Source organism: Melopsittacus undulatus (assembly GCF_012275295.1).
Source record: "Melopsittacus undulatus isolate bMelUnd1 chromosome W unlocalized genomic scaffold, bMelUnd1.mat.Z SUPER_W_unloc_3, whole genome shotgun sequence".
Lineage (NCBI taxonomy): Eukaryota > Metazoa > Chordata > Aves > Psittaciformes > Psittaculidae > Melopsittacus > Melopsittacus undulatus.
In genome coordinates, this window is record NW_022993945.1 from 1,851,219 (window position 1) to 1,872,185 (window position 20,967).

General features: G+C 42.9%; 1 protein-coding gene across 7 annotated transcripts in view; it reads left to right on the top strand.

Moving 5' to 3' along the window:
- LOC117438241 (PSME3-interacting protein-like) overlaps positions 1–20,967 on the top strand; it is a 45,864-nt gene that overhangs the window by 10,534 nt on the left and 14,363 nt on the right. For 5 of the 7 annotated variants that reach the window (XM_034073753.1, XM_034073757.1, XM_034073754.1 and 2 more), the window contains exons 3-7: positions 85–180; positions 2,844–2,965; positions 7,902–8,035; positions 17,363–17,427; positions 18,528–19,073. In XM_034073753.1, coding sequence (XP_033929644.1) covers positions 85–180; positions 2,844–2,965; positions 7,902–8,035; positions 17,363–17,427; positions 18,528–18,745 — 635 coding nt within the window. In that variant the 3' untranslated portion in view covers positions 18,746–19,073. Of the gene's footprint in view, positions 1–84; positions 181–2,843; positions 2,966–7,901; positions 8,036–17,362; positions 17,428–18,527; positions 19,074–20,967 lie in introns of those variants that run through there. The other 2 variants (XM_034073758.1, XM_034073759.1) reach the window with 2 other exon arrangements.

A 20,967-nucleotide genomic window follows, 5' to 3' on the forward strand; every position in this document is an offset into this window, starting at 1 on the left:
TTCTACATGAAGAAACTAAGATCTGTTGGTGAGTTAGTGTTTCTAATGTATGGTTTCATTTCCCAATTTGTTCCTTCCTTTCAGAATGCCCAGAGGAGGCATACAACTCACATTCCTTTTATGAAATACTTCAGGAACAGAGAGAAAAAAAGCAGGAGTTTGAGGAGCAGTTTAAATTCAGTAAGCACCAGTAGTTCCTATTTTGAACCAAAACCCAGCAAGCTGCATGTATTGTGTGCAACAGCTGTGTACAACACCTGACTGAGGGACATATCTGTGTTTTGTCTGTCTCTGAGAGATAAATAGAGGCTTCAGAAAAGTATTATTCATGTCTTGTATTATTCAAAGGTTCCTGCAGACAACACATTGTCCTGGGCCCTGTGACAGCACTGTGCAGGTGTGACCCTCAAAAGTTGCTTGCAGTTTCAAAGCTGTATTCCTCTAAAGCATGGAATACTTGGCTTATATTGTACAATTAAATCAAAAAATCCCCTGATACCAATTCCTGTAAGAGTGGAAATATAATGTGGTTTTGAGACTCTTGAACTCTATTCTGGTTTCATCTGTAACAGTTACTTTTTTCCCCTTCTTAGTAGCTGGTGCAGTGCTGTATTTTCAACATTAGCCTGAGAACAGTCCTGATAACACAACTATGTTTTTAGTTGTTGCTAAGTAATGCTTACCCAGATCAAGGACTTTCTCAGTCTCATGTTCTGCCAGAGAGGAGGGGAAGCCATGAGGAAGCAGAGACAGGTACACCTGACCCAAACTAGCTAAAGGGGTGTTCCATCCCACAGCATGTCATGCCCAGTATAACTGGGGGGAGTTACCCTGAAGGCCCAGATCACTGCTCAGGTCAGCCTGGGTATCAGTCGGTGGGTGGTGAGCAATTGTATTTGGCATCACTTTGGTTTATTGTGCTTTGTTTTTCCTTTTCCCCTTTTAGTTTTATATTCTCTCCCCTTGTTATTTCCCTTATTATTATTATTGGTGGTAGCAGTAGTAGTTTTGTATTCTTTCAATTCTCCTCTGCATCCCCCCAGGAGCAGGAGGGGGGGAGAAAGGAGGGGTGTGAGCGAGCAGCTGCATGGTTCTGAGTTACTAGCTGGGCTTAAACCACAAGCTCAGTCTTTAACACAAGACCATTCTATTTGAATCAATAAAAAAAACAAACCTGTTTCAGGGGTTGTTAAATTTCCAAGCCATAATTAGTTGACACAAAAATGAGTTGAAGCTCAAGATGACTAAACATGCAGGAGTTGATTATTCTAAAAGTAGGTGTTTAGCTCTTCTAATGAAGTAGAAACCTAATTTCTGCTGATGTTTGAATTTCTGGTTTTATAGAAAAATCCTTTGCATTGTGTCACCTGTATATGTGCTGCTGAGTATAAAGATGATAATGAGAACTAGAAAATTATTAGTCCACCATTTTGGGATAAAGGGAGCTATTGGCTTTTATCTAAAGAGAAGTGGGGATGATACTGTGAGACTCCATTTTAAGGTGGGTTCTGATCCATTTTCGTTCTTTAGCTGGAAGCCTTACCCTTAAATGATTATGTTCTTTAAGCTCCAGTTTGCCTAGCTGGATTCTGTCTAGAATTTCTCTTGCATTTATGATGTGACAAAATCATGTTTTACCTTTATGTTTGGGACAATCTGAGTTTCCTTAGATAATGCTCCCTGCCCCTGCAGATGCTATTGAGTACGGCACTGATGACCATGACTGCCTTTGCTGTTTTGTAGTAGATGCTTTTAGAATCATTCCTATAGCCAAATTTCTTTGGGAGAAGATAAGTGGGAGGAACTTACTAACTAACGGTCAGTGTTGGGTGGACTTTAGAACACTAGTTTTACCTCATCAGAGTTCATCCCAATTTGGCCACTTGTGACAAGATTTGTCCCCTTATATGCTTGAATTTGTCGTAAAATGTTCATAAATAATTTTTCTATCCATGGGAATTTTGGAGGTAGAGAAAACAAGTTTAGTGCACTGTCATTCTGATCTGTCAGAATTCGTGATGGGACTTGGGAGGAGAAACACCTTAATGCTGAAGAATCGTATTCACATAAATACAGAAACTTATTTACACTCTAAACTTCTTGTGCAGATAAAAACTGGTACACAGACTAGCAGTTCTTCTTTCTGCTGAGTCATTCAGCATTGCAAGAATGTCTTCCTTTTCAAAGTAAAGTAATTTTAGTAGACTATTACAGTATTTTAAATGAAGAATAATCATGGAATCACAAGAGTGATTTGTGTTGGAAGGGACTTTAAAGCTCATCCAGTTCCAACCCTCTGCCACGGGCAGGGATACCCTCCACTAGAGAAGGTTGCTCCAAGACCTGTCCAACATGGCCTTGAACACTGCCAGGGATGGGGCAGCCACAGCTTTTCTGGGCAACCTGTACCAGCGTCTCATCACCCTCACAGGGAAGAATTTCTTTCCATTCTCTATAATGCAACTTTAAAAAATTTCTTTCTGAATGATTATGTAACCAAAATAAGGAGATGCGGAAGTTATTTCCTGTCTCTCAAGTGTCACTTTTATTTTTGTTGGTGAAAAGTGGAAAGTACAGATGGCAGCATGAATGCATAAAAGTTTCCAACTGTGCCTCCAGGATTCTTTCCAGCTGGAGAGTTTACAGTTTACTGAAGTAAACTCTTGATCCAGGTCATCATTGGTGATGTGACTAAGCAATTCTTGTTCAGGTAGCCACCAGGAAACTGACTGCTAGCAAACTGGATGGGAAAGACTTCTAGTGTTTTTACTCCTTAATTACAGAATACAGCTGCTTCCTAAGTGGTTTTAGCTTATCAACATACATTCTTTTCCTTTATTCAGAAAATATGTTAAGAGGCTTAGATGAAGATGAGACTCATTCCCTTGATGAGGTTTCTCAGCAGCAAGAGCTACTAGAAAATCAACAAAGAGAAGAAGAGCTGAAAGAACTAAACGAATACAGAATATCCTTTATGTTAAAATGGCTGGTGGTTGTATAGAGGAGGAGAAGAGACAGCTATAGTTTTATTATGTGATAAACATTGCTTCTATAGAACTGCATTACAGAACGTGTGCTATGATAGACTTTTTAACATTTAATGTTTTCATTGTAACTTGGATCTCCCACTGTAATGTTTGATGTTCCTCCCTCCCCCCCAACCTACACATCTTTGGTACTTTTTTTTCCCCCTCCACTTGTTTGGGATTTTGGTTTAGTTTTCCCTGTTATTAAGGGCATGAAATACCATAGCTAAAAAGAGTAAAAGAACATAGAGGAAAATCAACATACTACTTCTAATCTTTTGATTCTTATTGAAAAGTAAATGTTCTTGTTTGGTTTTTTAACTGCATATTGGCTGGTTTTAACATGCCTGTTTGAAATAACATTTGAATGTCTCTCTGTTATTGTTTTGAAGTCTTATCTACTTTCTCTCTTGCTGATAACTGCAGGATGAGAAATTACATACATCTGTGCAGATGTGCTGACTTTCTTCTGGGAAGTTAGTGCCCATGGAGACTCGGCTCCTTTGGGTAATACAGACTTTTAGGCAGTATTAGGAGCAGGATAGTTTGGCTTTGCTGTTAAATGCCAAATTTTCAAGATGTGCTAGAAAATAATATAGGATGCTTTTTCTCTTAGATCATGCCAGTCAAGGTAGGTTGGAATGACTTGAGGATTTCTGTGCTATGCTAAGCATTGTTTTTTTGAGGTTTACTGAATCTATGCAGAACCTGATGGTCTCTTGCCTCCTGATAAAAACCATTTTAAGTCATCAGTGAGCAAAGCACAAGTTCTCCAGGATGCTTTAACATAAATGAGTTTGTTGGCACAAGGAGGTGACTAAAACTAGTCAGCAAGTGAAGCTGAATAGTGCCAATGCTACAAAGGTCTGCATTACCTTGTATTAGTTAATGTTTTACAATTTAGAGCATGTGTTCTGAGAAGAGCATCTAAGTTATCTCAGCAATGTGTTTATGAAAAAAACAATAATCCTAGAATGGTTTGGGTTAAAAGGGAGCTTAAAGCTGATCCAGTTCCAACCTGCTGCCACAGGCAGGGACACCTTCCACTAGACCAGTTTGCTCAAAGCCCTGTCAATGCTCATATATTTTTTTCACTTCAGAAATAGGTTGCAGTTGGTTGAATGATTTGGAATTTTTTCTTGATTTGTTGGATCTCATAATGGGGTGCTCATAGGATAAATTCATTCGGAGAAATCTCCAGGGACTCACCGACAAAGTTTAAGTTGACAAGCAAGTATTTATTGCGGCGCCGGGAGACATGGAGGATAGCTCCACCTAGCGTATGTCTCCGTATTGCTACACAAGCAGTCTATATAATCACTGGACATACATATTCATTACTTTCATGTATATTCATGAGGCTGCTACACAAGCAGTCTATATAATCACTGTACATACATATTCATTACTTTCATGTATATTCATGAGGCTGCGAATGAACTACAACATTTTCCAGAAAGTTTCCCCGCATGTGTACAAAATGTGGTGGTCGCTGAGGGTCGTTTACGTCTTCCAACAATATTCATCACTTCTGGCAGCCTTTGAAGCACTGGCAGTAGATAATGTTTATACCAGTTTAATTGGTTCAGTAACACTGCAGACATAGCAATCATCCTGTCCTACTTATCAGTTAGTTTAGCTGCAGCCCGTCCTGGACACCTGCTAGTCCCAGATACTCCACATCCCCATGTCCTGTTTTTCTATCCTGTTTTTCTTAAACTTATTGTTGTACTAAGGTCATAAGGACCTAAAACTATGCCAACTACAATGGTTTATCTTATACAAGAATTCTCATTATGTTCTCCAGCTGCACTCTACTATTTTTTTTCTGTGAAACATGTACTTCAGTTATTTTCCATTGCTACTGTTACAAAGCCATCAAACTTAACGTTACTTAAAAGTGATTCTACTTATTTACAAAGGTTTCTATTTCATTTTGTGATTTTGTGCCTTCTTGTCTCAGTATTTAGTCTTGATGATTGTTGCTTGTGGGTCTGGCCAATGCAGGGATGTGCCATATAAGATTGTGCTGTGGAAGCAGCTGGCAGCTCTAGTTAGGTCACAGACATCTGGGGTGACCCATACCAGCCCAGAGGGAATCTTATGTTGTCTTGAATTAGCCACATAACACATGGATCCCTGAATTTAGTAAGTAGGGCCTGTTCAAGATGTACAGGCCATCTAACCTCAGTCTTAGCAGTCTTAGAAATATTGTTTGGCTTTGTATCTGAAGTCTTGCTGTAAATTAAACTGCAGAACTTATTGTTGATGGAGTGGGTGCTGGGAGAATGTTTTATAGTTGCCTCATCTCATAAGGAACTGAGAAGTTTTGCTCATTCCTTTCCCTTTTTTAATTTTTTTATTATTATTATTATTATTTAACCATAATATTTCAAGTAACCTCAGGGAAACTTGCAAAATGACTCACCTGTGTTTTGAAAGTTTTGGTGGTATGCTTTTGAAATAGAAAAGGTGTTTTTGCATCTGCAGGTTGTTACTAATGGTTTATCAGTACAGTGACAAAAACCAGTGGATGCTAGGTAAATGTGCTGGATCTATAGGCACTGTTCAAGTGCTCTTCCAAACTAATAAGAGGAATGTCAACCTCTTGGGTTTGATTATTTGGTCTTTTTCTTGGTATAACACCCAATTTAAGCTACCCAGAGTCATTGATTTCAAGGTAAAAACCTATAAATGAAATCATGTGTCTTAAATGATAAGTATGCCTTGGAATATTTTAATGTGCTCTCAAGCACAAGAAATTCATATGCATGGACGCATAGGAATTTTACTTCCTCCTACATGAACAACTAGGGGGTTTTGCTTCTTGCCCTATCCAGACCCCCCTGGTCTGACAGTGTTTCATAGAATAGTTAGGGTTGGAAAGGACCTTGAGGTCATTGAGTTCCAACCCCTCTGCCAAGGATTAAAGATTTAAACTTTAAAGATTTTTTTTAAGCCACTTCCAGGAAGTGTTTGAGAGCAGCATCCTCTTGTCTTAAATCCTATGTAAATGTAGGAAAAGTCCCACTCCCAAGAAGCAGGCTTTTCTGTAGGACAGCTTTTTAAATGCTGTTGATATTTAATATCAAGAGGTTTATTTCTAATGTAGTCTTCCTGAGAGGGAATGCCTCTTGTCTAGATAGTGGTACATTTGATAATGGTAGCAGTACATAGAAAATCCCTATTAAAAATGCGCTGTGTCTATGGTAGTTGAGGTGTGTCAGGAGAATGGCATCCTGGATGGAAATGAAAACCATAATTTGGTATTGTTTAAAAGAAAAGTCTGGGTTCCTCAGCCTAGCTTTTGTAGTGCAGTGTTAGAATGCAACAAAGTAACGAACGAATGGACACGCAGAAGTTGAACACTGGTGTGTGGAACTGTGTGTTGAAACAACAAACCATGTTTGACACAATGAGCTTTCAGATTGCTTCTGATAAGCCACAGGATGGCACTCCTCTGCCATCTGAAATAAAACTTAGCAGGGGTTTTGGCTGACATGGCTTTCAGTTGAGATAGGGAGCAGTCTGGGTTACTACTGTATCCTTAGGAAAATCCAATAAGGAATGGCATCTGAATGCTCCTAATTGTAAAGTGATTGGAGACTTCGAGTGTGTCACTTCAAAGGAAGGTGTAAGGGTTTTTTGATTTGCAGATGTTCAGTGAGGAAAAAACTGACTTCATATATATGGTCCATTGATGTGAAATTTACTGTCCAATTTGTCTACAGTAACTGGGGCCCCTGTGAAGCTCCAGCTTGTGGTGATGTCATATGATCAGTGGAATTGCAATCAGGTTAGATTTAGGTTTATAAACAAATACTCTTTTAAATCAGGTTGATTTGCCTTTGTGATGTGGAGTTTAAAAGTTTTGCAGAAGTTTTTGTGACTCCACTGGCACCTTATTAAGAAACAGGATCTTTGACAGACCTTGCTTCATCAAGGATAGCTTGGACATGAACAGTTATTGGAGTGGGACTAGATCCTGCATGGAAGGAGACCTGTTTAGTGTGATTGTGCCTTAATAACAGACCAGGCTCCTCCTTATCCTGTCTAAGAACCTGCTTAAGCTTCTCTTCCTCATTATAGGTTTCAGCTGCATCCCACGATTCTAACACTGTTTTAAGCTACTTAGTTTTTCTGTGCTGTCACAATCTTTTTGGGTGAATCTTGAACCACATGCACCCTTTAGTCAGATGTGTCTCCTTCCTCTTGGGTTTGGTTTTCAAACTGGCAGTACTAGCCCTGTGGCCCTAACAAAGAGATGAGATAAAAGTTAAAGTGATAAGTACCAAACCAGAAAGTTGAACTGTTTTGCTGTGGCAGGCGGATGTCTGCTGGACTTAGCAAAAGGAGGTTTGGAGGAGTAGAAGTGAGCCCACATATTGCTACTTACGTTTTTTGTAAGTATTTAGGGATTGAAGCAGCAAATTTGAATTACAAATGTGTTGATCCCCATAGAGAGACAAAGTACTGTATTGTGCTTTTTTTTTTCTTTCCCCTGTTAGTCCAGTCTGACCTTTTTGCATTTCTAAGACCTTTAGGAAAAGGCAGGATGTTGGATATGTTTATGGGTGCTGGATGTGTTGTGTGTTGCACCTTTCTACCTTCAGAAAAGCATCTCCTGATCTGCTGCCTGGATGTCTTTATGGGGAGAGCTGGTATTAATACTGAGAGAACTCCAGACCCAGAGGGTGAAGCCTCTGCTGTCTTGGCCAAAGATGTCAGCTAAATGTCATTACAAATAAGGTTATTTTGATAGAATATGTGAATGAACTTCAGTTGCTGCTGTCAGCAGAGCTGGCTAAATATATTAGGAGAGGAAGTATCTGTTCTCTTCATTTCTTCCTGGTTGATCCTTAACCCTTAGTTCACAGTACTCTCACTGAAGTGGGAGTCAGTGTGGACCCAAAGAAGGAAACTGAGAAGAAATTGCCCATGAAGTCAGTGGAAAACAAGAAAACATTCTCTCAGGCAAAGCCGTTAGCAGGAGCTGTGAAACACAGAAGGTTAGTTTCACACCTTTATAAATTCATGAAGAACAGAACTGAGTTAGTAGTATAAAGGGAGGCAGGCCAAAACTGCCTTCAGAGTGAGGTGTGAACTTTAGCCCTAAGAAAAAAGAGAGGAGGTCAAAGAAAAGATCAACCTTGTTTCCATAGGCTCTCACAAACTGGGAAAAACATGATGCAATTCAAATAGATATGTGTGTGTAAAAGCAATTGGGTAGAATCACAGAATAGTTAGGGTTGGAAAAGACCTTAAGATCATCTACTTCCAACCCCCCTGCCATGGGCAAGGACACCTCACAATAAACCATATCACCCAAGGCTTCATCCAACCTGGCCTTGAACACTCCCAGGGATGGAGCATTCACAACCTCCCTGGGCAACCCATTCCAGTACCTCACCACCCTAACAGGAAAGAATTTCTTCCTTATATCGAATCTAAACCTCTGCTGTTTAAGTTTCAACCCGTTACCCCTTGTCCTATCACTACAGTCCCTAATGAATAGTCCCTCTCCAGCATCCCTGTAGGCCCCCTTCAGATACTGGAAGGCTGCTATGAGGTCTCCACGCAGCCTTCTCTTCTCCAGGCTGAACAGCCCCAACTTTCTCAGCCTGTCTTCATATGGGAGGTGCTCCAGTCCCCTGATCATCCTCGTGGCCCTCCTCTGGACTTGTTCCAACAGTTCCATGTCTTTTTATGTTGAGGACACCGGAACTGCACACAATACTCCAAGTGGGGTCTCACAACAGCAGAGTAGAGGGACAGGGTCACCTCCTTTGCCCTGCTGGTCACGCTTCTTTTGATGCATCCCAGAATACGGTTGGCTTTCTGGGCTGTAAGCGCACACGGAAGCTGGCTCATGTTCATTTTCTCATCGATCAACACCCCCAAGTCCTTCTCCGCAGGACTACCATGAATTTTCTTTTTGCCCAACCTGTAGCTGTGCCTGGGATTGCTCCCACCCAGGTGTAGGACCTTGCACTTGGCATGGTTAAACTTCATGAGGTTGGCATCAGCCCACCTCACAAGTTTGTCCAGGTCCCTCTGGATGGCATTCTTTCCCTCCAGCGTATCAACAGAACCACACAGCTTGGTGTCATCGGCAAACTTGCTGAGGGCACACTCAATCCCACTGTCCATGTCATCGACAAAGATGTTGAACAAGATCGGTCCCAACACCGACCCCTGAGCGACTCCAGTAGTCAGTGGAGCCAGTTCTTTATAGACCGAGTGGTCCACTGCCGCGGAATGGACTTAGTCAGAGATCAGTGTGATCAGACAAAAAGCCATTTATTGCAAAGCATTAACTCCTTATATACTATTGCTTACACACACCTACAGCAATTTGGCATATCATGATTGGATACTTGTCTTGAAGACCCTTAGTGACTAACATAGAATTGGTGAAGCACAGGTGTGAGAACTTGACCTCAAACGCTTGCCAACAGTCCACAGTTCTCATCACTCAGTGAATTACGGCTTCTTCTTATCTTGCTTGCTTAGGCTTCCTCGGGCCTCCCACGGCCTTGCTGTATCCCTCGGAGTTATTCAGAGCTCATGTACCAAATATCCATTCTCCTGTGAGAACACTGTCTCCACATCTCCCCCTTTTTAGTTTTACTAAAAGTTTTTTACAATTTGGCATGTCTGCTCTATCACTGCTGGACTTGTGTAACATAACAACCCACTATTCTAGGAAGCATTATTTCAGTAAGATTGGTCTGATTTGAAGTCACTTGAAGTCACCTTTATAACATGTGGCATACCAGTGAATCCTACACACCATGTAACAGGTTGGAATAATGGGGATTTAACAGATGAGCTCAGTATACTTGTCCATTACCCATGGTCACACATAATAGAATAGATATAACAAAGTTTTTACAAAGATTTCTACCATTGCTGTTTCTTTATGTGGTTGTGTTCCGGGGCTTCAAATGTTTCTCTGTCAGTCAGTATGGTTCTGTTGATAGCTGTACACAGCTGGGCCTGCCCTTTTTCCCCTGTATGGCTCTCTGATAACAGCGGAGGCCATCCCTCACATCAAGGTCTGGCATGACATGTGTCTCCACCACTCTACGCCTGTTGGGTTGCAGCCAGCAGCGGAGCTAAAGGTTCTTCTTGGTGGCAGACACAGAGGCCAACCCAGTCTTGCCCTTGACTGTGGTAGCAGGCACTTGGTCAATCTCAGTCCTTGCACCTTGTTGTCAGTGCAGAGTTTCACCTGCTTCACCCAGTAACAAGTCACTACTACAGCAAAGCACATACAGATTTACATTAGCAGAGTAACTATCACAGAGTGCAGCAGCATGCTGAAGATGCCAATGGCAGCGAGGGACTAACCAAAGAAACTTCTTACCAGTGGAGTTCTCCCACCCTCTTAATTTGTTCCATTACTTGCTTTATAACACTACCATCATATTAGAATCTTTCTAGCTTTTACCTTAGCATTTTCTAGCAGCTGCTGCAAATTTGCATATTCTAACATCTCTTTTACAAGTGACTATTCCATACAATACCAGGTATTGTTTCTTATTAGCAACTGGCTAGTAAATACAGGTGGTTTTATATGCAAAGTCCCAACCTCTAATAATACCTACTTTACAAGCACACATATTCAAGCTGTTACTTTTCAGTTTCCCTCAAGTGATGTTTTACAATCATTTGTTTCTCTCTATCTATGAGTTTTCACGGTCAGCTTCTGTAGCTGATGCATCAAGTTCTTCCACTCATCTGTCCAGCTCATGGCAAGGCTTGACAAACTTTGGACCTGTAGGTGGACCTGTAGGTAGGAGGACACAAATATACCCCCTCTCCCAGGTTATCAGTTCTTGAGAAGTAGACAGGTTAAAGCGATTCCTTAAAGCAGAAGCATTCTGATGCAAAGGGGATGTGAAGCAGCTGCAGAAATAGACTGCACATTTTTAACAGTCAAAGGGGTTTGCTCCATCATTACACTCCCGTTTGTTTTTTTTTTGCTATTGCACAAGCAGAATCAAAAGCAATACTTCCTAACCCTTATGGCTCAGACCACATTGTAACATTATAAGGGAGGTTTCCTTGAACCCTTTATATTTGATCAGCCTGTCAGTGTCCCAAGAAAGACGAGACCCTTGTGTCCAACCAGCCTGTCTGCATCCCATTGTGGGAACCGTACTGAACAGCCCACTGTATTGGAGGGTGATTCGACTAACCTATTCAGGGACCCACGCTGACAGCATCACTGAATCAAATCCCTTACGTGCTGTTGATAGTGTACACTGGCTGGAAAACAAGCTTGAAGCAATACACAACAAAACTACAGTCACTAATAACAGCTAGAGTGAGTTATCATTACCCTTTTCTTTCTTTTTTTTTCAAAGTCGCTCACTCTGCTTTGCACAGCTGAAACCACCGGCCTATCGGCACCAGCCTTCTCAGCAGCAGCAACAAATACCTGCCGCACTTTTTGCATTAACCCTTTCTTGCCCAAAATGTTGAACTGCTACCTGTTAAAAACTTTTACATGAACCTGACAACAAAAAATATACAGAACACTGTCTGCCCTCATCACACACACACACACACTTGGGATCCCGCAAGCACACTTCACCCAACTACAATATTTGAAACACAAAATCCAGACAATCATTGCTCCCACTACACAGTCCCACATGCAGAGCATGGCACAAGGACCTTGTGAAGACTATCAGGAAACCAGCTCTGATAAGCATTATTGCAGTGCAAGGTGGCAGGCTCAAACTTAGCGGGCGTCCCCGCAGAGGCTCTGCCTCCCTCACATCGCATGAGGCTTGGGCTTTTATACTGACCAAAATGCACACTCATTCCGACACAGGTGGCCAGCCTATGTCAGAAGAAGTTGCCAGCAATATCTGTAAAGGTCTCCAAGGGTCGATAGAAACATGGACATACTTATATTTACCAACTTCTAGTACATGAGTATCACAGAGAGACTATATCAAAGGAGTTGTACACGGGGTCCCAACTCCACGGTCTGACACATTCTGCCCGATACCCCTGATAAGAGCATACAAGAGATTTTCCCACTGCGGGTTTTGAACCAGCATATACACCACAGGGAAACCGTGCAATTCATCTGCATCCCCCACCCATCTCACTTCTCCCTTTACAGCTGCCCATTTATCATGAGGATCTGGGGGATATAAATCAGGCTTCTTTTCCGGATGAATAGTCTCCAGGTCAAAAGCACCATCCAGGTCGGCATTGGCATTATCAGGCGTCAGAATCTCAGGATCAGCAACAGCAGACTGATGAACGTGCACAGGCTCCTTCTCGGGGTCAACAGGACCTGGGTCGAAAGGATCATCTTCATCCCTGTCCTCAGTCTTCGCAGCCATAGCGGCAACCAGTGGAGATACGGGGGGGGGGGGGGGGGGGGGGGGCGCTGGTCTCCATGATCTCATTTTTTAACTTTTAACGTCTCTAAAACAGTTCTCCAAATGACTAACAAACTTTTCACAGCATCATTGCCTTTCATGGCTGCATTCCACAGCTTAACTCCTACCCCATTCCACAAGGGTATCTCAAATCCGGTAGACTCATAAATCTCTGGGTAACATGTCTTTGACCATTTCAACATTAAGTCTATCTCTTTAAAGGTTGCTCCCTTCACCTTAAGAAGGACTGAAAACATCCATAAATCAGAGGCTTCTTCCTTAGTAATTTTTTCCCAAGTCTCGAGATTAAAAGCTTCGCAGGCTCCCACAATTAACTCCTTACTCCAGAGCAACAATCTTTTTAGCATAGCTTCATCATAGTCTGTCCCTCTCACAGTGAGGATATGTTGGAAGAGCTTAAGTATTACTTCTTCTTCTTTACTTAACTGTTTTCCCATCCTTAAGCTCCCTTCCAACTGTCCGGCTGCTCACCTTATTTGCACTGCGCAGTGTCTTCCGGGCTCACAAGGCTCCGATCCGAGGATTCCCTCCTCCGAGGTTTCTGCCTCCCGATCTTGGTCCAGCCAGATCGATTCCAGCCGATTTCTTCACGGCCCAGCGATTCACACCCTCTTCCGTTTTAATGTGAACTTATAGAGGGTCCCTGTTCGGGCGCCATTTGCCGCGGAAAGGACTCAGTCAGAGATCAATGTGATCAGACAAAAAGCCATTTATTGCAAAGCATTAACTCCTTATATACTATTGCTTACACACACCTACAGCAATTTGGCATATCATGATTGGATACTTGTCTTGAAGACCCTTAGTGACTAACATAGAATTGGTGAAGCACAGGTGTGAGAACTTGACCTCAAACGCTTGCCAACAGTCCACAGTTCTCATAACTCAGTGAATTCCAGCTTCTTCTTATCTTGCTTGCTTAGGCTTCCTCGGGCCTCCCACAGCCTTGCTGTATCCCTCGGAGTTATTCAGAGCTCATGTACCAAATATCCATTCTCCTGTGAGAACAGTGTCTCCACAGTCCACCTATCAAATTGATGTCTCTCCAATTTAGAGACAAGGATATTGTGTGGGACAGTGTCAAATGCTTTGCACAAGTCCAGGTAGATGACATCAAGTGCTCTATCCCTGTCCATCAGTTCCGTAGCCCCATCATAGAAGGCCACCAAAATGGTCAGGCAGGATTTCCCCTTAGTGAAGCCATTCTGGCTGTCACCAAGCACCTTGTTGTTTTTCATATGCCCTAGCGTGCCTTCCAGGAGAATCTGCTCCAGGATTTTGCCAGGCACAGAGGTGAGACTGACTGGTCCATAATTCCCTGGGTCATCCATTTTCCCTTCTTGAAAATGGGGGTTATATTTCCCTTTTTCCAGTCAGCGGGAACTTCACCTGACTGCCATGATTTTTCAAATATGATGGCCAGTGGCTTTGCAACTTCATTCGCCAGCTCCTTCAGGACCTGCAGATGGATTTCATCAGGTCCCATGGACTTGTGTATGTTCAGGTTTTTAAGATGGTCTCAAATCAGATCCTCTCCTACAGTGGGCCCAAGGTCTTCATTCCCACAGTCCCTGCATCTGCCTTCCAAGACTTGGATGGTGCGGTCAGAGCATTTGACAGTGAAGACTGAGGCAAAGAAGTCATTCAGAACCTCAGCCTTCTCCAAATCCTTTGTAGCCAGTTCTCCCGATAGCTTCCAGAGGGGGCCTACATTGTCCCTAGTCTGTTTTTTTAGCCACTACATACCTATAGAATCCCTTCCTGTTATCTTTAACATCCCTAGACAAGTTTAGCTCTAACTGGGCCTTTGCTTTCCTAACCCGGACCCTAGCTTCCCGGACAACATCCCTGTATTCATCCCAGGCCGCCTGTCCTTGCTTCCACCTTTTATAAGCCTCTTTTTCTGTAGACTTTTTATTCTATACTGCCAAGCTTGACCAATCTCTTTCTTGGGATCTAGAGGGAATCTATTTTACATCTCAATTTATAGATGTCAGTGTCACCTCACTTGTGTGGTTTCATTCAGGTTTGCATAGTGTATCAGCTGATTTTTATCTATGTTTTAATTGCTGCTGGGGGCAGCATGGGGGAGACAGAGGTTACAAGAGAGGAGCTTGGTGTACCAATTTGATCTTGACGGTATCAGGCAAACTTCCCTTGTTCCTCACTGATTTGCACTGATACATCAGCACTCTTTCCATCCCAGGGAGATGGTAGCTATGTTTGTGACCTGTTTGCTGTTTTGATCATGGTCTGCAAACGCAATTGCTGGTGTGCTACAGGTTATGGAGAAACTAGGCAATGTGGGACCAGGGTTATTTCCCACAGATGAGTCATCTAATACTTAAGATGATTACTGACATCTCAAAATTCAGTCAGTGTTTTTGTCCCAGAGAATTAGAGATTATTTTAGAAGCTTATCTTGTAGGGTGATGTTTAGCTACCAATACAGCAGTAATAGCATGTCTGAAAACTGAAGTAAGTACTTCTACCACCTTATGTTTGTAGGGTTGGGTAGTTGTTTGGGTTTTTGGAAGACAGAGAAGAAAAGCCTTGAACTGATAACAAGCAGCCAACAATGTTTTGGAGTGTGTTTGGTTTCTTGTTGTTTTTTTTTGGGGGGGAGGGTTGGGTGGGATTTTTTTTTCTTATAACTACTAGGACTTAACACAGTAGAATGTAGAGAAGGAGTTGGCATGTGCTTAATGGCACATCTGAAGTCTGCAGATGGCATCGATTTGAAGAGAGCAGCTTAACTGACATGTCAGTGCCATCACAGATTTGTTTTGCAGTCTTATATTTTTGTTATCTTTTATTGCAAACTGTCCAAAACCAAGTGTAGCATGAGATCAATATCTGCTCTCTGAGCTTTGTAGTTTCCTGTAAAGGATGTATTATTATTAAAACCTTTTATCTTTATTGTATGCTCTGACAGGAACAGAAAAGAGTTAATGCATAAGGATGCTCATACTTCATTACTTTAGTTTATCACAGCTGAAGCTGGGAAGCATTTGTTTATGTGGATGGCTTAAGATTGGGAACATGCAAGGGGGGCATAAAAAGAAACTGAAACTGTAGAAGGGAAGAGACATGGGTGTTGCATCAGCAACCATGGTAATTATCCACATGAGCAAGCCTGTGGGCATGTGGGGTACCTAAGCTCAGGTGCCGCGGCCAGGTGGAGGGGAGAAAACACCGATACGATGTAGGTTCACAAAATGCTCCGTTTATTGATTACAAGGCTGCTCTTAATATACTGTCTTACACGCGATCACGCATTACTTGATTGGCTGCTTCACTTTGCCCACGAGAGGTACACGCTCCACTTTGCCTCTCCTGATTGGTTTCACACCTTCGCTTCAGCTTAGCGTTACATCATGCTTCTGGCATCTTGTTATTGTGTTCCTGTTTTGCTGATCTTGACGCTTCTTCTTTTAGCCTGGGGTCAGAGGTTCACTTTCTCACAGCTTGCTGTAGGCCTGTTCAAGCGCCCATGCTCGACCCCCAACACTCAGGTCATCATTTTGATCTCCTTTGAGGTACTTCCAGCTGAATAGGCAGCTCTGGGTTGCTGTGCAAGAGGTCTAACTTGGACTCCTGGAGTCCAAGTGTGTCTGTTTCCCAGGTTAACCTACTTGCAATGTAGGTGTTGGCTCTGTCTTGGATCCTGCATGTACCCCAAAGAGCTCCACTTAATAGCAGTTAGAAGTGGTGATGGTCATCAGGGGATCCCACTGGCATTTGTTATAGCATTTGAGGCAAAGATGTAACTTTAACTTTACAGTAAGCTAAGGAAGTGTGGGCTTGATGATCGGGAAGTGAGGTGGATCAAGAACTGGTTGAAAGGAAGAAGGCAGAGATTTGTAGTCAATGGGGCAGAATCTAGCTGGAGGTCTGTGACTAGTGGAGTCCCTCAGGGGTCGGTGCTGGGACCAGTGCTGTTTAATATTTTCATCAACGACCTGGATGAGGGAACTGAGTGTACCTTCAGCAAGTTAGCTGATGACACTAAATTGGGAGGAGTGGTTGACACACCAGAAGGCTGTGTTGCCATTCAGCGAAACCTGGACAGGCTGGAGAGTTGGGTGGGGAGAAACTTGATGAAATTCAACAAGGGCAAGTGTAGAGTCTTGCATCTGGGGAAGAACAACCCCATGTACCAGTACAGGCTGGGGGTTGACCTGCTGGAAAGTAGTGTAGGGGAAAGGGACCTGGGGGTCCTGGTGGATAGGAGGATGACCATGAGCCATCAATGTGCCCTTGTGGCCAAGAAGGCAAATGGCATCCTAGTGTGCATTAGAAAGGGTGTGGTTAGTAGGGCAAGAGAGGTTCTCCTCCCCCCCTACTCTGCCTTGGTGAGGCCGCATCTGGAGTATTGTGTCCAGTTCTGGGCCCCTCAGTTCAAGAACGACAGGGAATTGCTTGAAAGAGTCCAGTGCAGAGCCACAAAGATGATTAAAGGAGTGGAACACCTCCCTTATGAGGAGAGGCTGAGGGAGCTGGGTCTCTTTAGCTTGGAGAAGAGGAGACTGAGGGGTGACCTCATCGGTGTTTATAAATATGTAAAGGGTGGGTGTCAGGATGATGGAGCTAGGGTTTCTTCAGTGATATCCAGTGACAGGACAAGGGGCAATGGGTGTAAACTGCAGCATAGGAGGTTCCATGTTAACATCAGGAAGAACTTCTTTACTGTAAAAGTGACAGAACACTGGAACAGGTTGCCCAGGGGGGTTGTGGAGTCTCCTACATTGGAGATATTCAAGGCCCACCTGGACAAGTTCCTGTGTGATGTACTCTAGGTTACCCTGCTCTTGCAGGGGGGTTGGGCTAGATGATCTTTCGAGGTCCCTTCCAACCCTTGGGATTCTGTGATTCTGTGAACAAGACACTTTCTTATTTTGTCCACAGTTCAGATGATGGTAACAGTGTGAAGAGGTTGAAACTAGATACTGATCATGATGAAAAGAATCAAGGTATGTCCTGATTTCTGCATGTGACAAGCTGGCTGTCAGCAACTGACTTGGTGTTAAATCTGATAGAGGGTTTGTCTGATCCTTCATTATGCAAGACAGCACAGATCACAGTTGGCATGTTCTCTCTTAAAGCAGCAGAAATTGTAACTATAGGTACTAACATCAGTCTTCATAGAAAATAGGGCTTGAGGGAACCTCTACAGGTCATCAGTCTGTCCCCTGCCTAAGTTATTCCTGATGGGTATTTGTCTAAGCTTCTCTTAAATCTCCACAGATAGAGATTGTGCATCCTCCTTAGGCAGTTTATTCTATTGCATAACTTATTTTACCCTTAAGGAGTTCTACCTGATAACTAATAAGAGTCTCATTGGCTGCATTTTGAGCCTAATGCTTGTTCTGCCAAGAGGAGACATGGAGAACATATCAACCCTTCCTCTTCACAGCAGCATTTGATGTATTTGTATATATCTACTATTAGCTTTCCATGCGATGAAGTGATCTTTTCCATCCTGAAACTAATTTGTTTCAGAAAATTATGGGGAACTAGAAGCAAAATTAAGTTGCATTTCAGTCTTAGTTGTCAGGGCTGCAGTTGACTTCCTGTCAGGATTCTCTGACACAAATAGGATGAGCTGCAATTGTATAATAGCAACCCAAGGCGCTTCCTGAATCTCCTTCTGTTCAGTAAACTTTCAGAACACTAGAAATAATTAGCTGTGGAAGATGGGAGATACTGAGTGGCAGAATAAAGCTTTTCCCCAACTTTGCTGTTAAATACTCAGTTACACAAAGCAGAGCTATTTATTCTTATTTAGTGGGTTTGGTACTTGACAAGCATCAAACTGACAACTTCAGAATGAAAATCTGTAATGCCAGCATAGAGTTGGACTGAAACTAGTGATGAGAAAAGAAAAAAAAAATACCCTGAGGTAGCAAGTCCTTCCTGTCAGAATAGCTTCATTGCAACATAAAGCTGCCTTATGCTTTAATTAAATCCTGCAGTCATTCACTGCTGTGGCAATAGCAGGTAGCTGACACAAGGCTGATTAAAAGCCTTTTCCCTGTGTACTCTTTTTTTGACTGTGGTACCTCTCTTTCAGAAAAACCATCCTGTGTTCCCTTGTGGAGCAGCTCAGTGGGAGGCTCCACAGTCCACTGTTCCTCAGCAGCCGTGTGCATTGGGATCCTGCCTGGCTTGGGCACCTACTCAGGCAGCAGTGATTCAGAGTCCAGCTCAGATAGTGAAGGCGCTATTAATTCCACTGGGAAGATCGTCTCTTCTGTCTTCCGTAGCAACAATTTCCTTGATGGTCCATAATGAAATCCCTCCATGTGTAATGTAATGCAGAGTATCTTCCAAAGCCCTGATGGATGCTTGATGCATCCTTCTGCCCCAAATGGAATCTTTCTAGCTAACCTCGCAATGTTAATACACTCAGATACTCCTAAAATAACTCATTATATTCCACCCCCACCCAACTTTCCATTTCTGTAAGAAAGGCTGCCATTCTAAACCAGAAGGCACACCTAGTAACTGTCATGGTTTAAGCCCAGCCAGTAACTCAGAACCACGTAGCCGCTCGCTCACTCCCCCCCTCCTCCCCCTGCTCCCAGAGGGATGGGGAGGAGAATCAAAAGAATGTAAATCCCACAGGTTGAGATGTGAACAGTCTAGTAACTAAGGTGTAATACAAAACCACTACTCCTACCACCAATAATAATAATGATAAAGGAAATAACAAGGGGTGAGAATATAAAACTAAAAGGGGAAAGGGAAAAAAACAATAAACACAAGTGATGCCCAATATAATTGCTCATCACCCACCAACCAATACCTAGCCTGACCCAAGCAGTGATCTGGGCCTTCTGGGTAACTCCCCCCAGTTTCCATACTGGGCATGACGTGCTGTGGTATGGAATATCACTTTGGCTAGTTTGGGTCAGGTGTCCTGTCTCTGCTTCCTCCCAACTTCCCCTCCTCCTGGCAGAGCCTGAGACTGAGAAAGTCCTTGATTGGAGTAGACATTACTTAGCAACAACTAAAAACATAGTTGTGTTATCAGCACTGTTCTCAGACTAAAGTCGAAAACACAGCACTGCACCAGCTACTAAGGAGAAAAATAACTGTTACAGCTGAACCCAGGACAGAGCATAATGAAGGTCTAAGGGTAGGGAGGAGAGAGCCTTATCTTTAAAATTTTTATGGAAAGAATGAATTCTGGTGATCTAAGAAGTTTGCACAAGACTAACAGGCAAAAAATACTCACTTGAAGCAATGAAGTCTTATAGAAAGAGCCATGTGTTCTGTTTTAAAATGTTATTTTTATTCTGTATTTGAGAAATGGGGCACAACAAAATTCAAGCAGATGGTAAAGTGTAGATTGCCATGACACTGTAAAGAATTTTTGGTGTTGCATGATTAAAGATATTCTGAATGCGTTTTTTTATCTTGGCTTGTGCCATTCATAATTGTTCCCATTCCATTAAGCAGTTTCTGCACTACCCAGCCAGACCCTTCCTCAACCTGCCATCCAGGAGAGGTGTAAGCCAGCGTCCTATGAATGCAGAGGATGAGGGGAAGCTCTTGTTCTGAGTGAACTGGCAGGAGTTGCAGTTGGCTTTCTGCTCCAAGGCCGTTGCTCCCACACTGGTTCTTAAGTCAATCAGCTTTTCTGCAGCAGTGTCCTGAACAACATGAATCCAGAGTGGGTGGGATTCCCCAGTTCAGCTGAACCTCTTTGTGCAGAAGCTGGAGAACTCTACCATCCTTTGCAGTCAGTGGGTTTTGAAGTTGTTTTGGATTTAAGAAACCTTACATAGGTGTGTTTCTGGGTGCTGTGGACCAGGGAGCCAGGCAGGAGTGAGAAGTAGGCTGTGGAAGCTCAGGGTCCATCCTTTTCATCTCTATGCAAATAGTGCAGATGGGAGGTTGGTGGATTGGAACAGCTCAGCTGGGCCACTTGGAGGTGGAAATGCCTTTGTGACAGTCTCCCTCACAGCAGTCCTGCTCTTGGTACCACACTTGGTGTATGTGCTGCTGAGAAGACAGCTGTTGGGCATATACCAGAGGGCAGTTATCTCTGTGACACTGATCAACTGGTAAGAGCAGCTGGGATAAAAGCAGGGAAAGCTGAAGGCCTTTAGTTGGATTCATGTCTTAGCTTGAGTGTTGAACTTCCCCAAAGGAAACAAGGGGAGTTATGCTCACAGTGAAGCTATCCTTAGCCAAACACCTTTTCTGTTTGCACAGTGCTGTTCCACAATCAGATCCTTACAAACATTAATTCCTCGCCTGTTCTTCTGGGCTGCCTGGCACCTCTTGTGTTTGCTTCAGAGTTGCTCCTGCCTCTTCTCTAGCTACTGTAATTATGGTGCTTTCAGGTGGAAAACAGCTAGATTTCTTGCTGCCTCCCTAATGCTGTGGTTTTGATGACATTCATCATACTTAGCTATGTAGTAAAATGGAATGGGTGCACCAAAAAATGCCTGGGTTTTCTTGAAATTTGAATTTGCAGGAGCCTTGAGCAGTTGGTGTGAGAG